Consider the following 14,540-nt stretch of genomic DNA (forward strand, 5'->3'; position numbering starts at 1 on the left):
GGGTGTCTCTCCCAGGGGGTGCCCACGGGTGACTGTGGCGCTGCAGGTCGCTGGACCTGACGGGGCCGCTGCTGCTGGGGGGGGTCCCGACCCTGCCCGAGAGCTTCCCGATCCGCAGCCGCCACTTCGTGGGCTGCATGCGGCACCTGCGCATCGACCAGCGCCCGCTCGACATGGCCGCGTTCATCGCCAACAACGGCACCGTGCCCGGTGCGGGCGCGGCGGGCACCGGGGGGACCGCGGGGGCCGGGGGTGTGGCGGGTATGGGGTGAGGGAGCAATGGGGCTGGAGTTAAGGGATCTGTGCCCGCTGGAGCTGGGGGGTGAGGGGTTAGGGGACGTCAGGGCTGCGGGCTTGTGCCCACTGGGCATAGGTGGACTGTATCAGGGGCATGGGGGTGCCAAGGTGGTTGAACTGTGCCTGCCGGGCGTGCAGTGGGGGATACGAGGGGTGTTGAGGTGCCAGGGCTGTGGGGTTGTGCTGGGGGCAAGGGGTCCCAGGTGCCATGGTGGGTGTGAGCCCCATGCCCACTCCCCCAGGCTGCCCTGCCAAGAAGACCCTGTGTGATGCCAACACATGTCACAACGGTGGCACCTGTGTGCACGAGTGGGACACCTTCAGCTGCCGCTGCCCGCTGGGCTTCGGGGGCAAGACCTGCCAGGAAGGTACCAGGGGGCACCCGGGTGGGCACGGGGGGGTCCGTGGGGTAGCACCCACATCCCCCACACCCTGCCCTCCTTCTCTGCCCACAGAGATGGCAAACCCACAGCGGTTCCTGGGCAGCAGCAGGGTGTCCTGGAGCGGGTTGGCACTGCCCATCACCCTGCCCTGGCACCTGGGGCTCATGTTCCGCACTCGCCACCCCCGGGGGCTGCTGCTGAGGGCCAGCGCGGGGCCCCGTGCCACCCTCACCCTGCAGGTGTGCCCCGGGGCGTGGGGGAGGGCACGGACGGAGAGGAGGGGTTGGCGTAGGAGGTATTGCCCGGGGGGAGGTTATGGCCATGGAAGGGAACTGGCATAGAGAGGCAGTGCCAGGGGGTTACCGCTCTTGGTAGGGGGGATATTGCCCTGGGGGGTGGCAGTGCCAGGGGTGCCCCCCGGAGCAGAGGGTAGGGGCTCACTAATGTCCCTCCTGCAGCTGAGTGAGGGGCAGGCAGAGGCTGGCATCTGGCAGGGGGGGTCCCGCCTGGCATGGCTGCGGCTGCCCAACGCCAAGGTCAACGACGGCGACTGGCACCACCTTCAGCTGGAGCTGCGGGGGGCACCCGGCCGTGCCCCCCCTGCCACCCTCCTCCTCCTTGCCCTCGACTACGGCCGCCACCAGGTAGATTGGCACCAAGGGGGCGGGGGGAGGCGGAAACTGGGGCACAGGGTGGGCACCTCACCCTGCTCACCCCCATGGTGTCTGAGTGCCCCTCCCCGTGCCCGCAGGCGGTGGCAGACCTGGCCGGGGAGCTGCAGGGGCTGCGGCTGCGGGCACTGAGCGTGGGGGGGGTGGCAGGCGACGGTGGCACCGTGGAGCAGGGGTTCCGGGGGTGCCTGCAGGTAGGTGGGCATGGGATGGGGCGGGGGGGTGGGTGGCAAAGGGGTGGGAGTATGGGCATGGGGTCGTGGTGTAGGGTGTGGGGACGTGGGCATGGGGAGGGGGGTCATGGTTATGGGCATGGGGATATGGGCACAGGGCTTGGGGACATAGCAGAGGGCACAGGGATGTGAGTACAGTGCAGGGGTATGGACATGGGCACAAGGCATGGGCACAGGAGCGTGGGGGGCATGGCTGTGGGTTCAGGGGCGTGGGCACAGGGCTTGGGGATATGGCACAGTGCACGGGGAATGAGCCTGGCAGTGGGGCACGGGCACAGGGCATGGGGACGTGGGCATGGGGGACGAGGTCATCATGGGCATGATGGTGGAGCATGGGCACAAGGCTTGGGGACATGGCACAGTGCTGAGGGGTACAGGCACAGGATGCCAGGATGTGGGTACAATGGGGCTGGCATGGGGGTGGGCACAGAGATGTGGCATGGCAGTGATTCCTGGGTGGCTGTGGAGTGGCACAAGGGGCTGATGGGCTCCAACAAGGGGCGCTGGTGCCCGGGGGTGACGGTGCCCGCTGCCGCAGGGCGTGAGCGTGGGCGAGCCGGCAGGCGGCGCCGTGGCACTGAGCGTGGCACAGGCAGCACAGGTGAACGTGGAGGGAGGCTGTGCCCTGCCCGACCCCTGCGACTCGGGGCCGTGCCCACCCCACAGCTACTGCAGTGACGACTGGGACAGCTTCTCCTGCCGCTGCCACCCTGGTGAGGCGCCCGGGCACTGCCACCCCGGCACTGCCACCCCGGCACTGCCACCCCCAGGCAGTGCCACCCCGGCACTGCCACCCCAGCACTGCCACCCCCAGGCACTGCCACCCCGGCACTGCCACCCCCAGGCACTGCCACCCCTTGGCAATGCCACCCATCCAGGGACTGCCCCCCCACACTGCCAACCCTCTGAGTGCTGCCACCCCCAGGCTCAGACACCCCTCACTGCCCCTTGGGCACTGCCACCCCCAGGACTGCTGGCACTGTAATGGGCACCTTCCCTGGGCACTACCACCCCCACCCTGGCACTGTCCTCAGGGCACCTCCCCCCTCCTTGTCACTGTAACCTGGGCACTGCCCACCCTCTTCTCACTGTCTCCTGGGCACTGCTGCACTCTCTGGGCACCACCACCCTTCTCATTGCCACCAACTGCCACCCACTCATGGCACTTCCACCATACCCAGTGGCACCCTCTGCCCTCTGATGTCCCCAACTGTGCCCACCCTTGTGCCCAGGTTACTTCGGTGACAGCTGTGTCAATGCCTGTGCTCTCAACCCCTGCCAGTCCCCTGCCACCTGTGCCCGCAAGCCAGGCACAGCACATGGGTACACCTGCGAGTGCCCCCAGGGGCACTTCGGGCCCTACTGCGAGCACAAGTGAGTGGCAGCGAGGGATGGGCACATGCAGCATGGTGGGCACCTGCATGGGCTGTGGGGTGGGCATGTGAGAGCCACGGTGGGCACGGTGGGTACACAAAGGGCACTGTGCTCATGGAGGTGGCAGGGTGACTGTGCAAGGAGCATGGTGGGCACATGGTGGGGCACGCTGGGGGCATGGTGCCATGCAAGGAGTAGAGTTGGCATGGGATGGGCACAGTGCCCACGCAAGAGACAAGGTGGCACATGTGTGGCACAGCGACCCTGCAAGGGACATGGCTGCAGTGGGACTGGCAGGGTGGGCACAAGGGGCACAGTGGCAGGGGCAGGGTGGGCACATGGAGGCACAAGGAGCATGGGATGGGCACAGCAGGGAGGCGGGATGGCCTGAGGTGGCAGAGGTAGCTCTGCCAGGCGGTGCCAGCCGTGCGGTGCCATCCACGCAGGGAGGCACAGCCGTGCCCGCGGGGCTGGTGGGGCCACCCCACCTGCGGCCCCTGCAGCTGCGACGTCACCAAAGGCTTCGACCCTGACTGCAACAAGACGACAGGAGAGTGCCGCTGCAAGGTGGGCACTGCCCTGGCACCGGCGGTGCCGCCCCGGCTCTAGGGGACGGTGCCAGCCCCTGCTAAACGCTGCCACCCCGCCCCCAGGAGAACCACTACCGCCCGGTGGGCAGCGAGTGGTGCCTGCCCTGCGAGTGCTACCCCACCGGCTCCCTGTCGCGCCGCTGCGATGCCACCAGTGGGCAGTGCCCCTGCAAGGGTGGCGTCATCGGGCGCCACTGCGACCGCTGCGACAACCCCTTCGCCGAGGTGACTGCCAGCGGCTGCGAAGGTAGGGCGGGCACAGGTGTCCCTGCCACCTGCTGCCAGCTGTGCCACCCTGCTGTCACCCTGCTGTCGCCTCTGCCACCCTACTGTCACCCTGTGTCACCTTATGTGCCCTGCTATCGCCCTGTGCCACCCTGTGTCTGCCAATCCGTGTCACAGTGTGTCCCTTTTGTCCCCCTGGCTCACCCTGCTGGCACTCTGGGCCATCCGGGATCATCCTGGGTGCCAGTGACCAGCTGGCACTGCTGCCACCCTGCTGCCACCCTGTGCTGCTATCCTGTGGTCACCCTCTTGGCACCCTCTGCCACCATGGCTGCTATCACCCAGGTGCCAGCCCTATCACCCTGTAGCACCCCATTATCACTTGGCTGCCAACCTGGATCCCAATGACTGGGCAGCACTGGCACCCTGCTGCCAACCTGTGCCACTTTGCCGTCACTCTGTTGTCATCACCTCTGCCACTCTCCTGTCACTCTGCTGGCACCTTGGATGCCAGCAACTGGGCACCATTGTCACTCTGCTGTCGCCCCACTGTGGGTGCTGGTGACCAGGTGCCACTGGTGCCACCGGTGCCAGCCTGCTGTGATGCCCTGCTCTGCCCACAGTCAACTATGACAGCTGCCCCCGTGCCATCGAGGCCAGCATCTGGTGGCCACGTACCCGCTTCGGGCTGCCAGCCGCTGCCCCCTGCCCCAGGGGCTCTGTCGGTAGGTGGGGGCCTGGGCACAGCTCGGGGAGTGGCACCACAGTGGCACTGCAGGGTGGGGAAGGACACGACACTGTGGGGGTGATGCCAGGGCTTGGGGTGGGGGGACACTGTGGTGGCACCACTGAGATGGGGTTGGGAAGGTGATGCCATGGTGGCACCACAGGGTTGGGGTTGGGAGGGCACTGAGGTGGCACTGCTGGGGCAGGTCATGATGGTGGCACTACTGAACTGGGGCAGGAGGGTGGCATAGTGCTGGTACTGCTGGGGTGGAGCTGGGGCAAGGTGGCACTGCTGGGGCAGGGAAGGTGGTGGCAGAGTGGGGATGGGGCTAGGGAATGGCACTGTGGTGGCACCAGTGGGACATGGAGGGGGAGGGGACACCATGAGAGCACTGCTGAGATGGGGCAGGAGTGTGGCACTGTGGTGGCACTGCTCGGGCAGAGCTTGCAGGGGTGATGCCATGCTGGCATTGCTGGGTTGGGGGTGTGGGGTGTGTGCCATGGTGGTGGCACCACTGAGGTGGGGCTGGGGAGGGGACAGCACTGAGGTTGGGGTGGGGACACACTGCTGGGTTAGAGTGGCAGAGCTGGGCTGGGGGGTGCCAGGTTGTGAGGTGGCTGGGATGGGGCTGAGGGAGGGGGCAGTGACCTGGCAGTGCCACCTGTGTGCCCGCAGGCACGGCCGTGCGGCACTGTGACGAGCACAAGGGCTGGCTGCCGCCCAACCTCTTCAACTGCAGCTCCCTGGCATTTGCTGCCCTGCGCGCCTGGGTGAGTGTCCTGGTGGGCTGGCACAGGGTGGCACAGGGTGGCATGGGGTGACAGAGGGGAGCAGGCCAGGCTGGAGAGCTGTGGGGAGGAGAAGCTCCTGCAGCTGTGCCAGGGCAAGGGCAGGGCCTGCCCCTGGGCAGGAACAACCTCCTGAGCAGCACAGCTGGGGGGGACCTGCTGGAGAGCAGCTCCCAGGAGAAGGCCCTGGGGGTGCTGGGGGGCAACATCTGCCCAGGAGCCAGCAAGGTGCCCTGGTGGCCAAGGAGGCCAGTGGGGTGCTGGGGGGCACGGAGGAGAGTGTGGGCAGCAGAGCAGGGCAGGTTCTGCCCGGGGGGGCACATCTGCAGTGCTGGGCCCAGCTCTGGGCTCTGGCTTCCAACCCCCCCTGGGCACTGTGCCCCTGGGCAAGCTGCTGTGGGTGCCCTGCTTGGGCAGGGTTGGGCTGGGTGAGCTCCAGAGGTCCCTTCCAGCCTCACCACGCTGGCACCCTGGGATGGGATAGGCTGGGTTGGCACAGTGGCACCAGCAGGGTGTCCCTGCTGAGGTGCCCTCCCCGCCGCAGGCGGAGCGGCTGTCGCGGAACGAGTCCCGGCTGGACGTGGCACAGTCCCGGCGGGTGGCACTGCAGCTGCGGGAGGCCACCAGGCACACCCCAGCCTACTTCGGCAGCGACCTGCGGCTGGCATACGGCCTGGCAACGCGGCTGCTGCGCCACGAGAGTGCCCAGCGCGGCTTCCGCCTGGCTGCCACCCAGGATGCCCACTTCACAGAGGTGACAGCGCAGGGCTGGGGGCGTGGGGAGGGGCACCTGCCCAGAGAGCGTGGGCTGCTGGAGGCACAACAGAGGGTGATGGGCACCCGTGTGGGCAGGTTGGTGCGGGAGGGTCAGTGCCAGGGTGATGGGCACCCTCATGAGGGGAGTGGGGGGGTGGTGGAGGTGCAACATCAGCACGATGGGCACCCTCATGAGGGGCTTGTTGCAGGGTGTTAGGGTGGTTGGCACCCTCACTGGGGGTGTGCTTAATACAGCAGTCCAGATGCCAGGGTCATGGGCAGCCTTCTGAAAGGTGCCAGGGCACCTGCTTCATGTAACGTGGGGCGGTGGAGGAGGCTCAGTGCCAAGGCAATGAGAGTCCCTTCCAGAGGCAGTGCTGGGGCAAGGAGTGCCTGAGAGCAGCTGGCAGTGCCAGGGCATCTCCTCCGTGCTTTGCTCCCCAGGGAATTGCTGAGCTGTGTGTACAGTGGGCACAGTGCCCCCTTCCATGAGCCCTGATGCCAGGGCAATGGGCACCCCTCTGCTTAACGGGGGATTACAGCATAGCTGGCACCAGGGTGCCCTGGAGCATTGTGGGGAAGCAAAGCCCTGCCCAGATGCCAGGGTGACAGGTACCCATTGGGGCTTGGCAGAACCTGCTGCGGGTGGGCAGTGCCCTGCTGGACACCAGCAACAAGCGGCACTGGGAGCTGATCCAGCAGACGGAGGGGGGCACAGCCTGGCTGCTCAAGCACTTCGAGGACTATGCCAGTGCCCTGGCACAGAACATGCCCCAGACCTACCTCAGCCCCTTCACCATCGTCACCCCCAACATCGGTGAGTGGGCACCCCCATGGGCACAGGCAGAGGGGTGCCCAGGAGCAGGGTGTTGGGCACAAGGGGATGTGCTGGGGGCATCTGTGTGCCATGGGGATATGTGTGTGTGCCCAAGGGCATACATGAGCCCAGGGGATGTGCCCAAGGATGTGGGTATGTGCTGGAAGTCCATGGGTGCCATGGGCTGTGGGTGCTGGGGTGCCAGCACTCATTGGTGCCAGTCACATGGAGTGCTGGGCTCTGTGGGTGCCAAGCACACAGGGTGCCAGGGGCCATGGGTGCCAGAGGCTGAGTGCATTGAGCTCCTGGATGCTACAGTCTGTGGGTGCCAGGCACATGGGATGCCAAGGTCTGTGGCTGTTGGGCACATGGGGTGCCAGGGTCTGTGGGTGCAGGGGTCCATGGGTGCCAGGCACACGGGGTGCCAACCGGTGTGTGCCATGATGCGGCAGTGGTGTCGGTGGTGCGGCTGGACAAGGGCAGCTTGGCAGGTGCCAGGCTGCCACGCTACGAGGCACTGCGGGGGGAGAAGCCTCCGGACCTGGAGACCACTGTGATCCTGCCCGACAGCGTCTTCCGGGCACCCGAGGGCAGGCGTGAGTCCGGGGGGGCACAGAGGGCACAGGGGATGGGCACAGCGGGCACAGGGGGCTGCCACCGGCGTGTGGAAGAAGTGCTGGTACAGCCATGGGCTGGCAGGGCTGGGCTCGCTGGCACAGCTGGGGAGTGGGCATGGTGATGGGGGGCTCCAGTGTGGCCATGGGGTTGGTAGGGCTTGGGGGGAGGCAGCTATGGCTGTGGGAGTGACTGGCACAGTTGGGGACACTGGCAGGGGGCTGGCATAGTTGGGGACACCAGTGTGGGGCTGGCAGGCTTGAGGACCTCAAGTGTGGCAGGAGGGCTGGCGGGATCAGGGGCACCCTGGCAGGAGGTTGGTAGGGTTGGGAGCTCCCATATGGCCATGGGGCTGGCAGAGTTGGGGACCACAAGATGGGGGTGGCACAGTGAGGAACCCTGGCATGGGACTGGCAAGAGTCGTGGGAACCCCAGTCTGGCCATAAGGCTGGCATGACTGGGGACCCTGGCATGGGGCTGGCAACACTGGGAGCCCCACTGTGGCAGTGGAGCTGACAGGATGGGCACCCTGATATCACCATTGGGCTGGCAGAGTTGGGGACCCCAGGGTGGCAGTGGCATGGTCAGGAACCTTGGCATGAGGTTGGCAAGAAGAGGAGGGCCCCAGGATGACCCCACGGGGCTGGCAGAGTCAGGGACGCTGGCACAGCTGTGTAGGTGGCAACACATCGTGCCAGCCTCCCTCTGCCCCTGCACTCCAGATCCCTCGGCTGGGCACGGGCAGCCACCTCAGGGCACAGGTGGGCAGGAGGAGGAGGCTGAAGAGGCGGAGGAGGAGGAGGAGGAGGAGGTGGCGCTGGTGACCCGGCAGAAGCGGCACCCGGCGCTGGGCGAGGGCCAGGCCATCGCCAGCCTCATCATCTACCGCACCCTGGCAGGGCTCCTGCCGCAGCACTACGACAGCGACAAGCGCAGCCTCAGGTGCCCACCGGGCTGAGGGCATGGGGAGGGCATCTCCGCGGTGCTGGGAGATGGAGGTCTGGGAAGGGTGTCCAAGGGTGCCCATGTGGTGCCAGGGTGAGGGATGGCCTCTTTGAAGTGCTGGGAAATGGAGGGACAGAAGGGTGCCCCTGGCATGCCAAGCGTGCCCTTAGAGTGCCCGAAGATCCCTGGGGAGGGACTGAAAACGGTGCCCGTGGGGTGCTGGGGAATGGGAAGCTGGGAGGGTGCCCACGTGGTGCCCAAGGATGGGGGGGCACAAGGGATCAGGAGGCTGTTCCGTGGGGTGCCAGGGTGCATCAGGGCATCACGGAGGGTGGCAAGGTGTCCATGCCTGGCTGGGGACCTGACCGCAGTGCACCCCAGGGTGCCCAAGCGCCCTGTCATCAACACCCCGGTGGTGAGCATCAGCGTGCACGCGGCGGGGGCAGGGGCACTGCGGGCACCGCTGCCCAAACCAATCACCCTCCAGTTCCGGCTGCTGGAGACGCAGGAACGCTCCAAACCCATCTGCGTCTTCTGGAACCACTCCCTGCTGTGAGCGGGCACGGGGGGCACTGCGGGGGGCACTGCGGGGGGCACTGCGGACCTGGCGGTGGGAGAGCAGAGGGTGGCATGTGGTGGGTAGAGTCAGGGCTGCCCCTGAGGGATATGGGTGAGTGGCATGGGGGTGGGGTCCTGACCCCGGTGGGTGATGCAAGGACAGGATCGTGCCCAGCTGCCCAGACCGTAGTGGGTGACACCAGGGACAGGGTATGCCCACTTGCCCAGACCCCTGTGGGTGACATCAGGGACAGGGTATGCCCAGCTGCCCAGACACAGGGACAGGGCTGTGGGGTGGCATCGCTGGTACAAGTGGCTATGTGGCAGGACACGAGGGTGGCAGCCTTTACCAGGGGTGTTATGAGTGGGTATCAGGCACAGAGAGTGGGTGGGCGTCTCTGGGTGGATGCCTCCTGTTGGGGTGGGTATCCCTGGGCAATGCCTGAAGGCTCCAGTGGTCGCCCCCGGGTAGGTGTCCCCAGCTGGGGGGGGTGCCCGGCTGGCTGTGGGTGTCGCCAGGGGTGATCAGCGACACGGAGGGTACCGGTGGGTATCCTCGGGTGGGCTGGGTCTCCATGGGCACTGTTTGCAGGTGCCAATTGGCGTCCCTGGTGGGTGTCTCCAGCTGGGGTGGGTGCCTGGCTGGCTGCGGGTGCTGGGGGGTGCCCCTGGGCGGGCTGGGTGAGGCTGTAGTGCCAGCTGAGGGTGCCACGCAGGGCGGGCGGCGCGGGCGGCTGGTCGGCGAGGGGCTGCGAAGTCGCCTTCCGCAACCGGAGCCATGTCAGCTGCCAGTGCCACCACCTCACCAGCTTCGCCGTACTCATGGACATCTCCCGCCGCGAGGTGGGCATGGGGGGGCACGCAGCAGGGCGCAGAGGGCACAGGCACAGAGGGGCATGTGGGCAGCAGTTGGTGCCACGCTGTGGGGCAGGGCTGTCGGGTGGCAGGGGCGGGCAGAGGGGGAAGGCACCTGGTGGGTGGAGAGGACCTGCGGCTGCGTTCCGAGGTTGGGCAATGGCCTGGGGGGGGGTGGGGAGGGGTTGGTAGAGAGTTGTGTGGTGGGATGGCTGGAGGGGTGGCACAGTGGTAAGGTGGCACGACACTGAGGTGGCAGATGGGGTGGTGGGGTGCCACAGCAGCACAGTGGCAGGGCGGCACCGTCCTGGGGTGACAGCGTGCCAGGGCGATGGATTAGTGGGATGGCACATACCCGGCGGGCGCCCAGCGAGGGCACAGGCTGATGGTGGGTGCCCGGTGCCACAGAATGGAGAGATCCTGCCCCTGGCAGCCCTGACCTACGCCTCGCTGGGCGTGGGGCTGGCAGGGCTGCTCCTGGCCGTGCTGGCCCTGGGGGGGCCCCGTGGCCCCCGTTCCAACCGCCATGGCATCCGCCGCCACGCTGCCACTGCCCTGCTGCTGGCACAGCTCGTCTTTCTGCTGGGCATCAACCAGGCTGACCTGCCGGTAAAGCGGGCACCGGGGGAGGGGCAGAGATGGGTGGGGCATGGCGGGAGCGCTCGAAGGGGTTGGGATCTCCCTACCTGCCCCCCCCGGGGTTAAGTTGGAGTGGGGTTGGGGATGCAGTGAGTGGGGCTGGGGATGCAGTGAGTGGGGCTGAGTGGAGGGCTGGGATGTGGTCTTGTGTAGGGGCGGGGCTTTGGAAGGGGAGGAGTCTTGAAGAAGGGGGAGGGGCTCTCCAAGGGGGTGGGGCTCTGAGACTGGGGCATCTCAAACTGGGTGGGGGTCCCAAAGGGTGGGGAGCTGTGGGAGAAGGTGGAGCCTCTAGGATGGGGCTTTCATGGATACCGATGGAGGTGGCACTGGGGAATGATGTCCCTGGGGGTGCCACTCGAGAATGTCCCTGGGGGTGTCCCTGGGGGTGTCCCTGGGGGTGGCACCGAGCGATATCGCTGGGGATGTCTGCGGCGGGGGGTGTCGGGGGCGGTGTCGCTGGGCACGCCGCTGGGCACGGCAGTGACGCGGTGTGTGCCAGCTGGCGTGCACGGTGGTGGCCATCCTGCTGCAGTTCCTGTACCTGAGCGCCGTGGGCTGGGCGCTGCTGGAGGGGCTGCATCTGTACCGGCGTCGCAGCGAGCCCCGCCACGTGGACCGCGGCCCCATGCGCTTCTACCACGTGCTGGGCTGGGGGCTGCCTGCCTTCATCACCGGTTAGGACACGCCCCCTGCGCCCCGGCCCCGCCCCCTGCACCGCCACACGACCCCCAGCGCCCCCCCGCCCCCCCCGCCTTGTTCCTAACTCCCCCCCACCCGGGACCACCCACCCCCAGCGGGCGCCCACCGCCCCGCCCCTTTGGGCTCCACGCCCTCTGCTTAGCCACGCCCCTTCGGCCACCTCCTCCAATCACCTTGGCGTAGGGCGGTGTCACGTTTGCATGTGTAGCCCCGCCCCAGAGAGCATAGTCCCACCCCCCAACATAGGTCCCGTGGGGTCAAGCCCTCAGCCCACGGCCCCCCCACAACTAAATGGCCTCTCCCCAAGGCCATAGCCCCGCCCCAATCCCATGACCACACCTCCAACTCAATGGCCACGCCTCCACCTCTCGGCCCTACCCCTTCCCCACTTAGCCCCACCCCCTCTTTAGCTCCACCCCTCCTCATCCCTGCCCCTCCTCCATACTTTCCTCATTGGCCACGCCCACTGTCTTATCCCCGCCCCTTCTCCCTTGGCCCCGCCCCTCCTTTGTCCCAGCCCTTAGTCCCACCCCGAGCCCCTCTCCTCATTGGCCCTGCCCATTTAATTACCCTCCCCGTGCTCCTTAGCCCCACCCTCCCCATTGGCCCCGCCCCTCCTTAGCTCCGCCCCTCCCCCCCCCCGCTGGGCCCTGCCCTGACGGCCGCGGCCGGTGCCGGCAGGGCTGGCGGTGGGGCTGGACCCCGAGGGCTACGGGAACCCTGACTTCTGCTGGCTCTCCATCCACGACTCGCTGGTCTGGAGCCTAGCCGGGCCCATCGCCGCCGCCGTCGCTGTGCGTACAGGCGCTGCGTGGCGCTGGCGTCACCCGTGGGTGCCCGGCTCGCCCATGGGTGCCCGGCTCGCCCGTGGGTGCCCGGCTTGCCCGTGGGGTGCCCGGCTCGCCCGTGGGTGCCCGGCTCGCCCGTGGGTGCCCGGCTCGCCCGTTGGGTGCCCAGCGCGCCCGTTGGGTGCCTGTCCCCCACACCTGCCTGCTCACCCCTCTCTGCCCCTCTGCAGATTGGCATCCTCTTCCTCGTGCTGGCCGCCAGGGCCACCTGTGCCACCCCGCAGGGCTTCGAGAAGAAGGGCACGGCGTGAGTAACCCAGGGCAGGGGCACCCACGGGGAGCAGGGGAGTACAGGGTGCTGGGGCACCCAAAGGGGCCAGGGCGCTGGGGTGCCTGGCAAGGAGGGATTTGGTGCTTTGGGTGTCTCTGGGAGACAGGGGAGCAAGAGGTGCTTGGGCATAAGTTGGGAGGTACGAGGGCACGGGGGGCCGGGGGCCAGGGGCACCCGTGGGTGGCAGGGCAGCACGGAAAGCCTGAGTTCCCCTGGCCGGCAGGGAGCATTGGGCGCTGGGGTGTCATCGGGGCAGTAGAGGGTACCCATGTGGCACACGGGGAGCTGGGGCACCCATAGGTGGCATGGAGTGTGGGGGGAATCCAGGGTACTGAGGTGCCCGTAGGCGGCAGGTGCACAGGGAGGACGTGGGGCACGCGTGGGTGGGAGTGCAGAGGGTGCTGGTGTCCATGGCGGGGGAGGTGGCTCAGTCCTCATGAGGCAGCAGGGTTCGGGCACGGTTTGGGCAAGAGGCGGGCGGGGCACGGGCCGGGCACGGGCCGGTACTGACGCCGTGCCCCAGCTCCGGGCTGCGGACGGCCGCGGCGGTGCTGGCCCTGCCCAGCCTCTCCTGGCTGCTGGCGCTGCTGGCGGTCAACAGCGATGCGCTGCTGCTGCACTACCTGTTCGCCGTCTCCAACTGCCTGCAGGTCAGTGCGACCCCCCCCGCGCCCCTCACGGCCCCGCACGGCCCCGGGCACCCCATGGAGCCCCCAGCCCCTGTGCCCTCAGAGCCCACTCCAGCTCCCGTAGACCCCCCTAGCTCCCCATGGCATCGCAGCCCAGGGGTGCCAAAGGTCCCGCAGACACTGGGGGGGGGTGTCAGTAGTATGAGACTGCCCTCGTCCTGGCCAAGGTGCCAAGGTGTGGGGCACCCAGTGGGCACAGGGGGCTCCTCACCCGGTTAGGGGTGACACTGGGGGGCACTCAGGGAGTGTCATATCCAAAGCGTTGATGTGGGCACCCATTGGGCACAGGGGACCCTGGGGGTGCGGGTGGCTCCCCAGCAGCACGCAGATGGGGACTGGCTGCCCCCCCCATGCTCACCCCCATGCCAAATTGCCCCCTTGCCACCTCAGGGTCCTCTCATCTTCCTCTTCTGCGTGGTGCTGAGCAAGGAGGTGCGGAGGAGCCTGCGGCTCAGCTGTGCCCGCACCCGCGGGCCCGATCCTGCGCTGGCCACCAAGTCCACCCTGACCCCTGTGAGTGCCACCTGAGGAGGTGCTGGGGAGGCATCTGTGGGGGCGAGGGGCAAGCCCCCACTATGGTTGGCATGTCCTCATCCCCCCGGCAGGCCTATGGCTGCGACAGCACCTATGTGGCAGGGAGGCTGTACCCAGCACCCTTGGGTGGCTCCACTGGCTCCCTGCCCAGCACTGGCAAGAGCCACCACAGCTACATCCCCTTTGTGCGGAGGTACCAGGCAGGGGGGCACGGCGGGGGGGGGGAGTTAGGGGGCAGTGGGTTGGTGAGTGATAGGTTGGGGGTTGAGTTGGTGGGCAGTAGGGTGGGTGATGGGTTGAGGGTTTGGTGGGTGGTGGGTTGGGGGGCTGGGTTGAGTGGGTGATGGGGTGGTGGGTGAGTGGTGGGTAGTGGGTTGGTGAGTGGTGGGTTGGGTGGGTGGTGGATTGGTGGGTGATGGGCTGGTGGGCTATGGGTTAGGTGGGCAGTGGGTTGGCAGGTGATGGATCATTTGGGTGGTGGGGTGATGGGGTGGCATGGAGGAGCAGCATAGTGGCAAGGTGGCATGATGCTGAGGTGGCAAGGTGATGGATTTGTGGGGTGGCAGCGAGGTGACAAGGTGTGGAGGGCACCACTGGGCACCGCTGGGTGCTGGTGGGCACTGCTGGGTGCCGTTTCTGGCAGGGAGGACTCGGGGCTGGCAGGCAGCCCTGGGCAGCGGGCACTGGCCGAGGCTGGAGGACTCTTCCTCGACGCCCAGGACCAGCCTGAGGGTAGGAGCCTCACAGATGCAAGGAGCTTGCCCGGGCTCAGCCCGGGGAGGGGTGCGGGAGGCGGGCAGAGGTGTCGCTGGGCACCCCCCGACCCAGCTGCGTGCCCCCCAGAGCACGACTCGGACTCGGACAGTGACCTGTCGCTGGAGGAGGAGCACAGCTCCTTCGGCTCCAGCCCCTCCTCCGACAGCGCCGACGAGGCCGCCCCCGACGCCTGGGACCCCCTGCCCGCGCCCCCCCTGCCTTCCGCCCCCGGTAATGCCAGCCGGGCATGGGGCAGCCGCCGGGCATGGG

The 14,540-nt window shown here is 67.8% G+C and overlaps 1 protein-coding gene across 4 annotated transcripts in view; it reads left to right on the forward strand.

Moving 5' to 3' along the window:
- Positions 1 to 14,540, forward strand: part of CELSR2 (cadherin EGF LAG seven-pass G-type receptor 2) — a 28,488-nt gene that overhangs the window by 10,058 nt on the left and 3,890 nt on the right. For 3 of the 4 annotated variants that reach the window (XM_064173905.1, XM_064173906.1, XM_064173907.1), the window contains exons 7-32: positions 47 to 210; positions 540 to 665; positions 753 to 919; positions 1,139 to 1,324; positions 1,432 to 1,545; positions 2,123 to 2,297; positions 2,817 to 2,958; positions 3,405 to 3,525; positions 3,612 to 3,795; positions 4,397 to 4,498; positions 5,176 to 5,270; positions 5,833 to 6,042; positions 6,678 to 6,861; positions 7,314 to 7,457; positions 8,199 to 8,418; positions 8,803 to 8,973; positions 9,696 to 9,822; positions 10,243 to 10,443; positions 10,973 to 11,147; positions 11,854 to 11,966; positions 12,191 to 12,267; positions 12,815 to 12,941; positions 13,371 to 13,493; positions 13,586 to 13,707; positions 14,158 to 14,246; positions 14,358 to 14,501. In XM_064173905.1, the coding sequence (XP_064029975.1) occupies positions 47 to 210; positions 540 to 665; positions 753 to 919; positions 1,139 to 1,324; positions 1,432 to 1,545; positions 2,123 to 2,297; positions 2,817 to 2,958; positions 3,405 to 3,525; positions 3,612 to 3,795; positions 4,397 to 4,498; positions 5,176 to 5,270; positions 5,833 to 6,042; positions 6,678 to 6,861; positions 7,314 to 7,457; positions 8,199 to 8,418; positions 8,803 to 8,973; positions 9,696 to 9,822; positions 10,243 to 10,443; positions 10,973 to 11,147; positions 11,854 to 11,966; positions 12,191 to 12,267; positions 12,815 to 12,941; positions 13,371 to 13,493; positions 13,586 to 13,707; positions 14,158 to 14,246; positions 14,358 to 14,501 (3,803 nt within the window). Of the gene's footprint in view, positions 1 to 46; positions 211 to 539; positions 666 to 752; positions 920 to 1,138; positions 1,325 to 1,431; positions 1,546 to 2,122; positions 2,298 to 2,816; positions 2,959 to 3,404; positions 3,526 to 3,611; positions 3,796 to 4,396; positions 4,499 to 5,175; positions 5,271 to 5,832; positions 6,043 to 6,677; positions 6,862 to 7,313; positions 7,458 to 8,198; positions 8,419 to 8,802; positions 8,974 to 9,695; positions 9,823 to 10,242; positions 10,444 to 10,972; positions 11,148 to 11,853; positions 11,967 to 12,190; positions 12,268 to 12,814; positions 12,942 to 13,370; positions 13,494 to 13,585; positions 13,708 to 14,157; positions 14,502 to 14,540 lie in introns of all 4 variants that reach the window. The other variant, XM_064173904.1, reaches the window with a different exon arrangement.

The sequence above is a fragment of the Pogoniulus pusillus genome, chromosome 39 (genome assembly GCF_015220805.1).
Source record: "Pogoniulus pusillus isolate bPogPus1 chromosome 39, bPogPus1.pri, whole genome shotgun sequence".
Lineage (NCBI taxonomy): Eukaryota > Metazoa > Chordata > Aves > Piciformes > Lybiidae > Pogoniulus > Pogoniulus pusillus.